This window comes from Equus przewalskii, chromosome 15 (genome assembly GCF_037783145.1).
Source record: "Equus przewalskii isolate Varuska chromosome 15, EquPr2, whole genome shotgun sequence".
NCBI classification, from domain to species: Eukaryota; Metazoa; Chordata; class Mammalia; order Perissodactyla; family Equidae; genus Equus; species Equus przewalskii.
In genome coordinates, this window is record NC_091845.1 from 7150509 (window position 1) to 7166906 (window position 16398).

At 42.6% G+C, this 16398-nt stretch overlaps 1 protein-coding gene across 13 annotated transcripts in view; it reads right to left on the reverse strand.

Annotated features, from left to right (window-relative positions):
* ATG7 (autophagy related 7) overlaps positions 1-16398 on the reverse strand; it is a 350405-nt gene that overhangs the window by 173161 nt on the left and 160846 nt on the right. For all 13 annotated transcript variants that reach the window (XM_070574735.1, XM_070574734.1, XM_070574741.1 and 10 more), the window contains one exon: positions 11315-11390. In XM_070574735.1, coding sequence (XP_070430836.1) covers positions 11315-11390 — 76 coding nt within the window. The remainder of the gene's footprint in view (positions 1-11314; positions 11391-16398) is intronic.

A 16398-nucleotide genomic window follows, 5' to 3' on the forward strand; every position in this document is an offset into this window, starting at 1 on the left:
ACTTCACCACTACGCCACTGGGCCAGCCCTCCCCCCAAACTTTTTAAGGAGTTTGTTGAGGTGTGCAAAAGCTTCTGCTAAATCCTTCACTGTGAATTTTCTTGGGTATTCTTTTTCTTCTCCTGCAGTTTCCTCTTCTCTTGCCTCTTGTTCAGCTATGTGTTCCTGTTCCAGTTGCAACAACTCATTAGTCAATTCCTCAGGAATCAGCTCTAGGAGTTCCTCAATGTCATCCTCATCCATACTCAGGTTGAAGTTGTTTGCCTTCTCGACCACAGCCCTGTTGATTTTTGCAACCTCCATATCCTTGGCAAATCCTTTGAAGTCATGGATAAACCTCTTGAGTGTCTTCTTCCAGATGCCATTCCTATACTTCTTGGCAACATCACCCCAAGCCCAGGCAAGGTTCCTGATGCAGTCATAGATGTTGTAATCCTTCCACAATTGCATGAGTGTCTTCCTACGTCGCAGCAATAGTCTAGGCAAAGGTTCTCATCAGGTAGTAGGCCTTAAAAGCTGCTATAACTCCTTCATCCATTGGTTGGATCAAAGGTGGTGTTTAGAGGGAGAAATATCACTTTGATCCTGGGATGAAGATCACCAGTAAAAGGAGGATGTTCAGGAGCATTATCAACAATAAGTAAAATCTAAAAAGCTATGCTATTCTCCAAACAATACTTCTCCATTTCGCTGGCAGAGCAATTGAGAAGGGCATCTTGGAAGAGGAGCAGGTCATCGATGACTTCTTATTGCTCTTGTAGTGCACTGGCAGTGTGTGCTTACTGATCTGCTTGAAGGCCCCGCGGTTCTCACTGTGCCAGATGAAAACGGGTTTCAATTTGTAGCCTGCAACATTGCCCCCAAGCAAGACTGTTATCCCATCCTTAAAAGCCTTGAGGCCTGGCAGTGACTTGGCCTCCTTGTGGATGAAAGTCTTTCAGGAATCTGTTTCCAGAATAGGGAGTTTCATTCATATCACATATTTGCTCTGGCAGTAATTTCCCTCCACAGTCAGCTTACCTAGAGTTTCCAAAGATTCTCCAGCTGCCTTCACATCAGCACTCACAGACTCACCACCCACTTTCACCTTAGTACGAATAACGATTCTCGAATCACTTAAACCACCCAGAGCTGGCGGTAAATTCAACATTGTAGTTGGCTCCAGCCTCTTCTTTCAACGTCACAAACTTTTTGCTTTGGCCCTGACAGTCATGGTGCTGATAGGGGTACCCTTCTGTGTCTGGTCTTCAATCCAGGTCATTTGAAGTTTCTCCACGTCTGATATACGCCCTTCTAGAATTTATGTTAGTCTCGTTGCCTTCATGAAGCAGATCCTTCAACAGCTTCTGTAACTTTGTTCTTGTTCTTCAAGATGGTAGCTATAGAGGAATGGGACATGCCTGACTGGCGAGTAATAACCATCACTGATTTTCTACCTTTGTAGTCCTTAATCACTTTTAATTTTGTTTCCAGGTCAATCACTCGATGTAGCCTCTTACTGGCAACATTAGCAGTGGATTTCGTGTGCTTAGGGGCCATGATGAACAGAACAGCATGAGATTAAATGAAGCACAAGAGAAAATGATGCAATTAAGAGATGCAATATACACGAGATGTATGAGACTGCTGCCAGCATAACACAGCATACTGTTTTACAGTAAAGATTTTTTTTTAAAGATGTACTCTTTAGAAAGAGTACAATCTAAAATAATGACAAATGGGGCCGGCCCCGTGGCCGAGTGGTTAAGTTTGTACACTCTGCTTTAGCGGTCCAGGGTTTCACCAGTTCGGATCCTGGGTGCAGACACAGCACCGCTCATCAGGCCATGCTGAGGCAGAGTCCCACATGCAACAACTAGAAGGACCCACAACTAAAATATACAACTATGTTCTGGGGGGAATTTGGGGAGGAAAAAAAGCAGAAAAATAAAATAAATAAAATAATGACAAAAAGTATAGTATAGTAAACACATAAACCAGTAATATAGTTGTTTTTGATCATTATCAAGTAGTATGTACTGTACATAATTGTATGTGCTACACTTTTATGTGGCTGGCAGCACAGGTTTGGTTACACCAGCATCACCACAAACACTGAGTAATACGTTGCACTAGGACGTTACAATGGCTATGACATCACTAGGTGATAGGAATTTTTCAGCTCCATTATAATATTATGGGTCCAACATCATATATGTGGTCCACTAATGACCCAAAGGTTGTTATGCAGCACATGACTATACCTAAAAAAATCATTTTTTATCTCTTTTGCTTTTAGAGGGCAAGACACAGGCTGAACTATTTGCATTTGCCCATAACACAGTGATTTGCTCACAAGAGATACCCAATATTGTTCATTATGAAATGAATGAATGAGAAAAACACAAACATCCCAAAGCCTATGAAATTACTCATATCTGAACTCTACAGAGAAAACACGTCCCAAATAAACCACAAGAAAAACTCCAACTTACCACTATTCACATTTTCCAGGCAATTTGAAGCCCTTCCCCATCAACAATGCTTTAAATCCTCAGTATTACAACAAATGCACTGAGCTGCTACAATATGCTCTAAATTCCCTCAATCTTACAAGAAATGCATAAAATTTAAAGAGTAGAGGTTGCCACTTAAAATTTTAGCACGTTTCTTAGACATGTACAGAAATCCAAGAGTAATCTAAAATCCAGGTACTGTACACAAAATCCTAATAAATATATTCACACCAATTCAGGGATTCCAAACCCCAATTCACAATCAAGAAAGTTCTAAGGATTTGTCCCTTGCTTGGGTGGAGAAAAATTCACCATCACCTTCCTACTTAGAAGTTTGCAAAGTATGTGAAGCAATATGCTCATTCAGTGTTTTTCTAACCTTGCCTGATCAGAAGAATCCCCTGGAACTTGATTCAAAAGGTCTGGGGTAAAGCCTGAGAATCTGTATGGTTAATATAAGCCCCAGATGATTCTCATCAGGCAAGCGCGGGGAAACAAGATGCTTTCCGTGACTAACCATTTACACCTTCCCGTGGTTGGCTCTATACCAACTCAACAGCATTTCTTCGATGTCAGAAGACAGATGGTAGAATTGCAAGCCTCTCATTCTTTCCACATTGTCTAAAAATAGTACCACCACACCAACCTAATTCAGCCCACATCTAAATTAACATTTAAATGAAAAGGCTCTCTAAAGTGATATCAAAGTTATTTCTCCATCCACACAGGAACTAAGGCCTCTTGACACTGCTCAAGGTAAATTCTCTACCTCTTGGGATTGCACACAGCTTACTCTAAACTCTTATTCTATTACTAATATTTGCTGTCAATCTTTCCTTATAGGAGGGTAGGTATTAACCAGCTGTTTAAAAAAATTTAACACTACCTATAATAAAAACACAAAGCACATGACAGAAAACAAAAGAGCAAACAAAAAAATAACCGGTACTCCCACAGCATATTTACTCCCATCTTCTTTTTTGTTTTTTTTTTTGAGAAAGATTAGCCCTGAGCTAACATCTGCTGCCCATCCTCCTCTTTTTGCTGAGGAAGACTGGCTCTGAGCTAACATCCGTGCCCATCCTCCACCACTTTATATGTGGGATGCCTGCCACAGCATGTCCTGACAAGTGTTGCATAGGTCCGCACCCTGGATCCAAACCAGCAAACCCCAGGCCGCTGAAGCGGAACGTGTGAACTTAACCGCTGCACCACAGGGCCGGCCCCTCATTTTCTTATTTTTTGAAAATAAAATATTTAACTATTTAACTTCCTTTTAAACAGCCTCTGAATATATACATACACATACACACATGCTCCTCCACCTAGCTTTGTGGCTAGTAAGAGGGATTCTTTACAGGGGCCAAATCTTGCCTGCTTCCCTATACACTTTATTTATTTTTAAAATTTACATTAAGTTTCTTCCCTCTTAATACAGAAATGAATAAAGAAAAAATAAAAATGATTCATATAGAAATTTGGTCAGTGGTTGCCTGGGGCTGAAGGTAGGGATATTACCGAGGAACAGGTACAAGAGAAATTTGGGGGTGATTGGGAATGTTCCATATCCAGTTTGTGGGGGCGGTGGTTAGATCCGAGTGTATACACTTGTCAAGACATTAAATGCACACTTAAAATGGGTGCATTTTGCTGTATATAAATTATACCTCAAAAAAAGGTGATTTTTAAAAAACGGTTTATAATCTTGATGAACGTTTTCAAAGCAGTTTCCTTTTTGTACCAGAAAGGAAACGTACAAAATACAAAGTACAAGCCTCTATTGCCCCCAATCCTTCTTCCTCAAAATAATCACCAGCATCAGCTTCCTGTGTAGCCTTCTAGAAAAAAAAATTTATGTATAAACCAGCTCTACGATATGTGTATCTTTGCTAACCTTCAAATATTTAAAAACCAAACTGGGAATGACGGAACCTGGAAGAAATCTGATTCCCTGTGGTTTCTTGGCCCCCTTACCTCTCATCACCCCAGGCCCAAAAAGGGCAAAAGCAGCTTGAGTTGAAATCCCTATGTCAAACACAAGGAGGCACTTGGTGGTATCTGCGTTTGGCCACCAAGGCCTTATAAGACAGGACCCACTCCCCTCACCAGGAGGAGTAAGAGCATGGCAGAAAAGATGCAAAAACCATCAGCACAAGGCCTTTACGCTCCCTCCCTCTCAGGCTGTCCCCAGCACGGCAGTGGGTGGTCCTGAGAACTCATTAGGCACACCTGCAGGTCTAATTAGCATCCAAAGGTTCCTGGCAGGACCACCTGTTGGGGCTGGGGACAAAGTATCAACAGTCCTTTTGGAAACAGAACTAGTGTTGGAAGCGCAAAACTCAAAGGCATGTTCAAAGAGCAGGATTTGGGCTGTTACCCTGATGAGTTATGTACTTTGTCCCATATGATGCCACCAAAAAGCTCTTTTTTAGATGGCAGCGAGGGTTCACACACGCCTAAGGTCCCTGGAGGCTGTCGCTCAGTGGATCTTGAAGAGGGCTGGGAAATGTGTATTCTGAAATGGCTCCTGGGGTGATTCTGATACACAGCCAGATGTGGGAACCCTTGCATGAGACAGTCTCCACTTAAAGATTAAATGACTCCAATTCTATACCTAGACCCACTCACATCTCCTCCAGTCTATTCACGCAGCAGGCGAAACTTACCATGTCAAGTCTCAGCTTATAACTTGTCAATGGCTTTCCACTGTCCCCAGGTTGAAGGTCTAAATCTTCAAAATGTCCTACGTGATCCTGCCTGCCTCTCCTGCTCCACTGTGCTCTCCCAACTCTCGGCTTTACAGGTGCACGGGCTGCCTTTCAGATCCTCAAACTCACCGAGCACCCTTCTCACCCATCGACTTCGCCTCTCCCATGACTCCCCTAAAGCGCTTACTCCTCTCCCTTTCCCTTCCACATAAACAACTGCTCCTCCTGACCCTGGAAGCCATGCAGGAAGGCACGTCCTGGAGTAGTGTGCAAAATGAGGGAGGGAGGGGGAAGAGCACTAACACTTATTAAGTGCCAGCCGGTATCTAGGACTCCCGGGTGTTTTCACATACTCATCTCATTTTGGCCTCACTACTATCCTGTGACCTTCCCCCATATTCCAGATAAAGAAATGGAGGCTCAGGGAAGTGGTATGGCTTGCCCAAGGTTACACAAGTATCAAGTGGGAAAGCCAGGAATCTGAGTTCTGGCTCTAAAGCCACAAAGGGGAAGAAAGCTTCAAGGCAAGGAGGGGGTAAAAAGAAAGGAGGAAAGAGAGAGAAGACTGAAAGAATTTAAAAAAAACTACCCCCCAAGAAACAAACACTCAATATGTAGATGGCTACTATCAAGGCCTGAGTGGACTAAATTATCTTCAGTCACTTATGGCCACCTGGCTACAAAATAAACAGATCAGGAATAGAAAGGAATCCTTCCTTTCTGGCCACCCCTGGAGGTGTTCACACCTAAGCTAAGTAAGATCAGCGTGGACCCCAAGCCCACCTCGCCTCAGTGGGAAGTAAAGATCCAATGCCCAGAAAGAGTCATTCTGAGAAGGCAGAGCTGCAACCCCCACTGAAACCTGCTGCTTTAACTTCACACCAGTTTCCAGCAGCCAAGCAGTATTTCTAGAGCGTGGAGTCTGCATAAATAAAAACTAACTTCAAACTCCAGCTCTCTCTTGGATGTGGAAAAGACTCTTAAACTCAATGCCAAAATGGAGAGTGTAGCAATTGCAAAACCCCAGGCACACCAGAGTGGCCTTTGTTTCAGACAACAGCTTCAGCAACCACCACTGACCCACCTCTCATCCTCCCACTGGAGTCACCAAGAGGCAGAAGAACTAAGTGGAAAATGAGCCAGCATCATCCTTAGAAAGTACTGAAGAAGGAAGCTAATCCTTCCAACCTTCGCTTCCAGAGTTCTAAGAGATTCTTTGTACCTTTCTTTTTAGGAGAGCAGACAAGCTCCATTTTCATTGAAAGAGAAAGAGAAAACCAACATTTGCAAGTGTCTCTTACGTGCCCAGACAGTGCTAGCGCTCAGTAAATATCATGTAAATTATTCTGTACACGAATTCCAAGACTTTATTATATTACTATCCCCATTTTATAGATATAAAACATGAGGTTCAGGGAAGATCAATAACCTGCCCAAGGTCACACAGTGATGGGTGCAAGAGCTGTCTTAAATCCTTTTGGAACATGAGGTAATGAATGGATGAATATGAAAGTAAGAGGCAAAGCTGGGATTCTAATCAGACCTGTATGATCACAGAGCCTCTCAAACAGGACAGACTCAGCAGGTAAGCAAAACTCGTGGGGCACAAGTAACATCCTCTAACTGAGAGTTATGTCCAAGTCTTCGTGGCTCCAGAGATGCTATCTTGAGATGCTTTTGAATTCTGACACTATCTATAATTTATCCTCTGCCTTGCATACCAAGGAAATGGAATCGCCCTCTCTTCTTCTAGGCCCTCACACAGGAAGCTCAGACATCGTCACGTCTTGTACCCAGATCCCTCCTTCTATTCAGGTACCTCCCCATTGCAACAGATTCCACTATATCCAAATGGCTTGGGATACATCTACCACCTTGGATGACTCCAAAAGCAAATGGAACTAAACACTGAGTGATCTTGTGCCAGTTACTTACCTTCTCTGAACCTAATGGTGCTTGGCACAGAGAGAGACTCATCAGCTGAAGGGACGGTTGGAGGGAAGGAAGGAGGATGACTAGGTCACAAACCACAGCAGCCGGCATGGTGACACAGCGGACATTTGCACTGGCCATTTTTCCTGCTATTTCTACTGACATCAATCTGAGGGGTAGAGAACCAGAGGGGGAAGGAGATTCCTTTCCTTGGGCTACATTTCAGGAAATATGCTCTCATTGCTTATCTTCCTAACCTCCTTCCTCAGCAGTCAGTCCATCCACATCCCTAGAGGCACACCGAGATAAGCATTTCTGAGCACAGTAAAGAGACCTTATTAAAAGCTAAAGGCCTGAGGATTCGTGGGGCACAGCCTGTGCAGACGGGCCAAACAAACAGTAGTCCAAGACGTGGCTGGAGACCCCAGGTCTGCCTCATATGGGTCTCAGAGATTTCCCAGGCCGGCTCCCTCCCAGGGTCCTGCCCTAGTTCAGGCTTTGTTCTACTTTTCTGAAAGTAACTGAAAGAAAGAATTGAAGAGCCTGAGAGAACCATGGGGTTGGGAAGTCCAAACCCCAAGGAAGGGAATACACATTCAGGGTCTTATTCACAGCAGTTGAGAACCAAGAGTACATTTACCCAAAGACAACAAATGTGAACAGCTTGGTCCACCAGTGGGGTGAAAGCAAGACTACTCTGCTAGTGACTGTGGTGTTTGGATGGCTGTCGCGCTGCCACCTTGCTGCTCACTCGTTAAGGGATGTCCAGCCAAATAACCAGCAGCTCCATAGGCTGCTAATTTCTGTCACATTCAGGGTCTCTCACCCACCTGCAAACCAACTTCCTGGATGATATCAGGAGTGGCCTGTATATTTTATAACTCCTGAACTGTGCCTTCTACCCAAGAACCAGAAAAAGGGTCTGGCCTCACAGAACTCAGCCACCACTCCAGGAGCCAGGAAAAAATAACTTTAAAAAATAAAATATAATAAAAGATCCCACTTGATGGGAAGCAGAGGGGACAATACTACGCTAAGATTTACAATGAAAAAATTCTCTCTTCAAAAGAAGCCAGACTCCAAAGAGTTATACACTATATGATTTCATTTATGGAAAGCTCAAAATTAGACAAAAGTCTCCCATGGTGTTGAGAGTCAAGAGATGCTTGCCTCTTTGTAGAAAGGTGACAGCAATTGGGAGAAGCATGAGGGGTTTGGGAGATGCTTGATAACATTTTATTTTGATCTGTCTGCTGGGTATGTGAGTGCTCATCTTGTGATAATTCCAGTTGTAGACTTAATGATCTGCACGATTACCTCTATGTCTTTTACATATCAATAAAATGATGACTTAAATAAAAAATCACTCTCTCTATAGATAGAAAGTGGCATATACTGATTGCTGCCTGCTTGCAGAATCCCATGCATGTACACTGGGCCCAAGACTTTAAAAAAGAACAACCCCATAAGCCTATTTTCTCACCTTCAAATGGTTTTTTTACGGTTTTCAAATTCAATAAGAGGTTTTTTTCAGGCTGAATATCACTGAATTTCAGGGCCTAATCAAGCTTTTTTCTGCACTTGACCAACCTCTGGATGGGCCAAATTCTGCCTGTGGTCTCAGAGAGACCAACTAAGTCATCCTCAGGCCTCCCAGGTCTGACGAGGAGGAGAGCAGAGACACAGGGAGCACAGCTAAATTAAGCAGCTTTCTCCAGATTACACAATGAGTTGCTGGTGGGGGGCCTTGTGATTCTGGTCCAAGGACTATCACTTTTCCACTACATCTCATTCCACAGGGGCCAATTAATAAACACGCTCCTTTGGGGAACTGAGAAAAATGAGCCCAGGGAGCGTCACTGGCCGTTCTTTGTATACAAAAGCACACAAAGGGGTTTACCAAGTTCCTTTCCAACAGGAAATCATTTGTCTCCGAGAGCCAGGAAGAGGAGGAGGGAAGTGCTGAGTCTGCACCAAGGCACTGCAACTCAGCCCAGGGTTTTTGTGCAGACGCTGTTCTCCTAATCAAAACACAGTTGCATAAATGGACTCGCTCCACTTAAAAAAGGAGAAATGTAAAGACTATAAATAGGCACCGCACAACTCTGATTAATTTCAAAGTTCTTTCTCCACTTTCTTTTTTAGAAAGAAGCTAAAAATAAAGGCTTGAAACGTGAAATAATGTGAGCAAGTTCACACACACACACTAGGCTTTTCCCATATATGGCTGCGTTATTCTTCAGCCTTTGAAAAGGCCAAATGAAGAGATGGCCAACAACCAAAATAATCCTTCAGACACTTAAAAACGAGGAGAAAGAACTAGAAGAGTTGGTGAATGACAAACAGTTGCAAGACTCAGTGGGGGTAAATAACACTGAGAGGGATTAGTTGCCATAGTACTTTAAAAACATGGGCACATGCATTTTGACACTGGATCCCTTCTGTAAAGAGACTGTTTTGCCCTCTGGCCTCAGCACTGAGAAAACTACAACCGCAGTGATTTAACATAAAGGACTGAAAGACGGAAACCGGTGCAGGGGCATGACTAAAAATTTAATCAAGGCCCTTCTCAGCATGAAATCCGTAAAGGAGATGAGGGCGCATCTCAAGGTCAGAAGAAAGGGAAGGAGGTATGAAGAAGGGAAGAGGGAACGGAGGCGCATGAGACCCGAGAGCATAAGCAGCAGAGTCGGCTCTGGAGGACAGCTTCCACACACTGGAGAGTTATTACAGTGTCTGTTGGGTCCTACTTCAAATATTTCTGTAGAAAAGGTGAACACATTCATGTCAAATAAATGCCACCTTGTGTGAGGCAGGCTGGAAAAGTCACATTTGCACAGTGTTTTACGATTTACAAAGACTTGTCACAGACATAATCCTGGACACAAGGTAAAGCACCCGCTTTTACCGACATGGAAACTGAGGCTTGGGGACGGTAAGTGACCTACAACAAGGTCTATGAAGGTCACCTAGTGCAAGAGGGCCAGAGGAGTGATTCAAAGCTAACTCTCTCCACGTGCAGGCCAGGGCTATTTCCACTCACAAAGCCTCAGAAAGAGCCGTGGCCGGAGTGCCAAGTTTAGGTCTGGACTGTGGCTCATCCATGCCTCTCTCTGTGACCGTGAGCAAGTAATTCCCCTTCTTCTGATTCTCATCCTCAACTGGAAAATGATAGCGCTGTCCTAGATGATAGGAGGTGGGCAGTGGGGAGGCAGAGAGATACAAATGTCAATTGAGTGAGTCACTCTGCTCTCTGCACTCATCTGTGTGTCTGTCCTTGCAAATCCCAGACAGGACTGTCGGGCACTATCACCGCTTTGCTCACGGAGACAGCCCTCCTATTACAGACTGACATACATGTATCAAACCTAGAGAGATGACTTCCAAAAAGCAAGACCAGAAAACCTCTTCAGTCCTCCAAAAATACAGTAACACAAATTACTGAAGAGGCAACAGGAATTCTAAATTTTCATTCCACTACTTTTCTTTCTTTTTCACTTTCAATGGAATGGACCTTCCTCATGATGCTTCAGATTGTTTTTCTGAAAAGCCACCCCACTTTTTGGTGGTGCTGCACACTTCTAATGGTTTTCCCATGCGTGCCCAGAAAGGCTTTGTATCTGGCGGGGAGTCAATAACAGTAACAAAGAAGAGCAACAAACACAGCGGGCATCACTTACTGAGAGCCTATGACATAGCTGGCACTGTTGCTGAGCCCTTTCTAGATATCATCTCTAATCTCTGCAACTACTAGATGAGGTCAGTATTACTGTCTCTGTTTTATAGACAAGAGAACTAGGCTCAGAGAAGTGTAGTGACCTGACCATGGAAGGTCCTCTTACTAATGCAGGGCTGAGATTTATGCTGCTGTCTAGCTGAGTCCAAAGCCCATTCTTCCTTCTCTCCTCCATTGTGAGACCTCTAGTCAACATGCTAAATGCATCAAGACTCTGGGTAATGCTGCCTGTTCATGATTTCTTCTCATCACCATCCCGCGGAATGGGATACCTCCCAGGTGGTCATAAAGCACTCCCACTGAAATTCCAGGGTAGCTGGAGGATAAGTAGGATGGAGAAGAGGTGGGCTGGGCGGATGGCAGGGTAAAGTGACCCCAAATGCTTTCCCCCTGCACCACTGGGATCCGGTCCAGAACTGTGATTTCATTTGCAAATCACTAACCTGGTGAGGCACGAGCCCAAGAGAGGTTGGAGGCTCATTCATGCGGTCGTCGCTGCTGCTGGCGATGGCATAGCCCCTGAGAAAAGGAAACAATTAGAGCTGCTCATTTCATAAACGTTTATGTTTAACGTCTGTGAGCATGATCTGCAGGAGGGCCACGTAAGATTTATAAGGCTAACCAAAATGCCCCTTGCAAAGCAGCACAGGCTAGCGAGAAACCAATTCTGCTGGCAGGGAAGGCAGAAGAGTACTAAAAAAAATGCCTGAGTTTTGGAGTCAGAAAGACCAGAGTTTGTGACCATAAGCAAGCTGCTTAACTTCTCTGTGCTTCAGGCCCATCACGTGTGAAATAGGAATGAGATGGTGTGAGGAATAAATTAGGAATAAGTTAGATAAATTGCCAAGTGCAATGTTTGGTACATGATAAAGCAATAAATATTAATTCCCCTATTCTGAGATGGTCTTGTAAAACACCACAGCATATTTTTGTATTGAAATTTTAAAATGGAAAACTTTCCAATCTTAACTTCTGAGGTGGTGTAAATGCTACCAAAATGGAGGAAGAAGAAAGAAAAATGAGGAATTAATTGGGCAGGAGAAGGAAAGCACTCCTTCCTGAACTGTGGTGTGATGTTTACTTATGTCCCTGAGCTAACATCTGTGCCAATCTTCCTCTATTTTGTATGTGGGATGCCAACATAGCATGGCTTGATGAGTGGTGTGTAGGTCCACACCCGGGTTCTGAACCTGAGAACCCCAGGCTGTCGAAGTGGAGCATGCGGACTTAACCACTATGCCACTGTGCCAGCCCCAGGACGTAGTTTTAACCTATGACTAAGGCAAATGTTGGCAGAGAGAGGGGTCAGTGTCAGGGAACCGTAGAATCTGCTCTCTAGGATTTTATCCCAAATACTTCCTGTCAGGAGGCCACATACACTTAGACGGCAGGCAGAGCCACATCGGTGACAGAGATGAGAGGAAGACACAAAAAGCTGCTTATTTTCATTTAACTCTGGAGTATCTAGACTAGTTACATGTGCTACCAACATTGTAGTGAGGCCGTCTCTCCAACTGCATAGAAAAGCTCTGAGTCACACAATAAATAGAATAGTCATGTTAATTTCTGAGAATTGGAAATTCTTTCCAATTCTTTACAAATCTTTTGAAAATTCAATTCTCCCCTGCCTATATTACAAGCAGCATAGCAGAGTGATTAAAAACAGAGTTTGGAGGGGCTGGCCCCGTGGCCGAGTGGTTAAGTTCGCGCACTCCGCAGCAGGCGGCCCAGTGTTTCGTTAGTTCGAATCCTGGGCGCGGACATGGCACTGCTCATCAGACCACGCTGAGGCAGCGTCCCACATGCCACAACTGGAAGAACCCACAACGAAGAATACACAACTATGTACCGGGGGGCTTTGGGGAGAAAAAGGAAAAAATAAAATCTAAAAAAAAAAAAAAAAAACAGAGTTTGGAGCCACACTGGCTGAGCTAAATCCCAGCATCAACGCTTACCAGTTATGGGAATTTCAGCAACTTACTTATCTTCTCTGTGCCTCAACTTCCCCACCAAAACTGGGACTAATAATGGTTTCTTTCCTAACAGGTCTGCTCTGAGGATTAAATGAGTTACTATTTGTAAAGTGCTTAGAACAGTGCCTAGCACAGAGTAAGCACTATATAAGTGTTTGAGAAATAAAATTAATCACAGTGTATTTGTCATACAGTCAGGTATAAATACCTGTTTGACTTCAGTCTGTCTTCACCATCTGACATTTGACAGCAAAGACTTGAGCAGACAGTTTAAGAAACTCTTAAATTATTTAATTTTTTTCTTTTCTCTTTTTTCAATTCCTTTCCTTTTCTCTTCTCTTCCTTTCCTCTTTCTTATTTTAAATTACTGACTTTATTTTTAAAATTAATTTCATTTTTGTCTCACTTTTACTCATCACAAGATGAACTAACTCTATTGTTCATGAGTCATAGAGATAGGGTGTCCAGATCACAATTGTGCTAATTTTTGTATCCTTAACATAACGTATATACAAAGTGTTAAACACAAAGATTACTAAAAGGCTCAAAGTCAAGTTGCAACCAAACACACCAGCCCACTCATTTCTTTACTCTCACATGCAAGCCTAGTACATCATAAGTGTTCAATAAATTAAAAGAGATTTTTAAAATTGACATGGTCTTGGTGGACTAGGTGGTCAGGACCAACCCTCCCACTGAGAACAAATAGAAAAGCTAGACAAAGTATAAAAACCTTTGCTTGGAAGCATCAGAGAGCTACCAAGGTGGGGAAGAATTGCAGAGCCAAGATCTGTGAGCAGCCCACAGAGGTAAACCAGGCATTTGCAAGGGGAGCTTTCCTCCATAAGGTGATTGCCAACCTCTGAGGCAGTGGGCATGGGATCAGATACTGACAGACTCACGGGGCTGGAGGGAAAAAACCAGAGTGTGAAGTCTGCCAATCAAGAGGAACCATGGAAAATGTCCCAGACTTTGGGTTGGAACCAATGGGAGCTACATCCTCAGCAAGGGTGAACCAGAAACAGATAAGCCCTAATTGAATTTAGTTGTTCCAGGGCTGCTAGTCCACTTGGCCTAGCAGTCTGCCAGAAGAAGATGTAAATCACATCATCTCTGTAATGTTTTGCGTATCGCGTCCAATACTCAATCAAAAATAACCAAGCAGATTCAAGGAACTGAGGAAATTTGAATACTGATTAAATATGTGATGATATTAAGGAATTGCCTTTAATTTGTTTTTATATGTAAAAATAGTAGAGGTACATACTAAAAAGATACATTTTTATGAATGAAATGCTATGTCTTGAATTTGCTTTAAAATAAGCCCACGTGGGGAGAAAAAATGTGCATAGCAGTACAGGCACACCTTGCTCTACTGTACTTTACTTTACTGTGCTTCGACGATATTGTGTTTGTTACAAGACCTTCCACAAACAAAAAGGATTAAGAATCATCAAAGGCTCAGATGATGGTTAGCACTTTTTTTTTTTTTTGCTGAATAAGATTGCCCTGAGCTAACATCCGTTGCCAATCCTCCTCTTTTTTGCTTGAGGAACATCAGCCATGAGCTAACATCTGTGCCAATATTCCTCTATTTTTTTGTATATGGGACACCTCCACAACATGGCTGGTGAGTGGAGTAGGTCCACATCCAGGATCTGAACCCATGAACCCGGGCCGCTGCAAGTGAAGCATGCAGAACTTTAACCACTCAGCCACTGGACCAGGCCCAACATTTTTTAGCAACAAAATATTTTTTAATTATGGTATGTACATTGTTTTTTAGACATAATGATATTGCATGCTTAACAGACTATGGTATAATGTATACATAACTTTATAAGTATTGGGTAACAAAAAATCTGTGTGACTCACTTTATTGTGACATTTGCTTTATTCCGACATTCATTTTATTGCAGTGGGTCTGGAACAAAACCTGCAATACCTATGAGGTACGCCTGTACAGGCAAATGATGACTGGCTATGTGCTGGTAATTGTTGGAGCCGGGTGGTATAAACAGGGCAGTTTATTATCTTATTTGCATATATCTTCTTTCATATATATTTGATTTTCATAATAAAAAGGTTTTGTTTAAAAAAAAAACAAAATGACTTACAACTAGGATATACAACCATTCACTGGGGCTTGGGGGAGGGAAAAACAAAAGAGGAAGACTGGCAACAGATGTTAGCTCAGGGCAAATCTTCCCCTGCAAACAAATAAATAAATACCCAAAACACCAGGTATATAAGGAGATAATACATAACCCAAAACCAAGAAAAACAATAGACAATAGGAAAAGACTCACAGGAGATCCAGACAATAGAGATATCTGATAAGGACTTAAAAGGAAAACATGATTAAATGTTTTTAAGGAACCAAAAAGACGGAAATCACAATTTCAGCAGAGAACAGGAAATGTGTAAAATAAGATCAAATGGAAATGTAAGAACTGAAACATTTAATAATGAAATTAAAAATTCAATGAATGGTTTTAACATATATTAGACACAGAAGAAGAGAGAACCATTAAACTGGAAGAAAAGCCAAAAGCAAATAGCCAGACCAAAACAAGGAATGACAAAATGACGGAAAATACAAAAAGTAGCATAAATTGATTCTGATATGCAGCTGAAGTCTTAAAAGGAAAGAAGCATGAGAAAAAGGAGCAGAAGCAATATTATAACAGATAATGGCTGAGAATTTTCCACAACAGATGAAAAACATCAACATAGATTCAAGAAGTACTAGAAAAAACAATCAGAATAAATACAGAGGTAGGTATATCATAGTCCAACTCCTGAAACCCAAAGACAATGAGAATCTTAAAAGAAACTGTGGGGAGGGCAAGAGGGAGAAAAACCAACTGTATCAAAGGAGCAGCAATGAGATAAACACCCAACTCCTCACCAAGGATAAAGGCAGCCAGAGACGACAGGATTATACTGTCAGCGTGCTGAAAGAAAATGACCACCAACCTAGAATTCTATACCCAAAGAAAATATCTTCAAACTTGAAGATAAAACAAAGACACTTTCAGACAAACAAAAACTGAAATGTCTTTGTCACTAGCATTTCTAAAGGAAATAATAAAGGGTATTCTTCAGACAGAAGGAAAATGTCCTTGGTTGGAAGCTTCAAGATACCAAAAGAAATGAAAAGCAACAAAAAAGGAAATGTTAGCAAAACTAAATGAATATTAACTATATAACAATAATAATACCTTGCAGGGTTTAAAATATATACAGAGTTGTTTTCTTTTTTTTTTTGAGGACGATTAGCCCTGAGCTAACATCTGCCGCCAATCCTCCTCTTTTTGCTGAGGAAGACTGACCCTGAGCTAACATCCGTGCCCATCATCCTCTACTTTATATGTGGGACGCCTACCACAGCATGGCTTTTGCCGAGTGGTGCCATGTCCGCACCCAGGATCCAAACTGGCAAGCCCCAGGCCACTGAGAAGCAGACCGTGTGAACTTAACCACTGCATCACCGGGCCGGCCCCTATACAGAGTTTTTTAAAATGAGTACACAGACACTGCTGGTTGCCTAC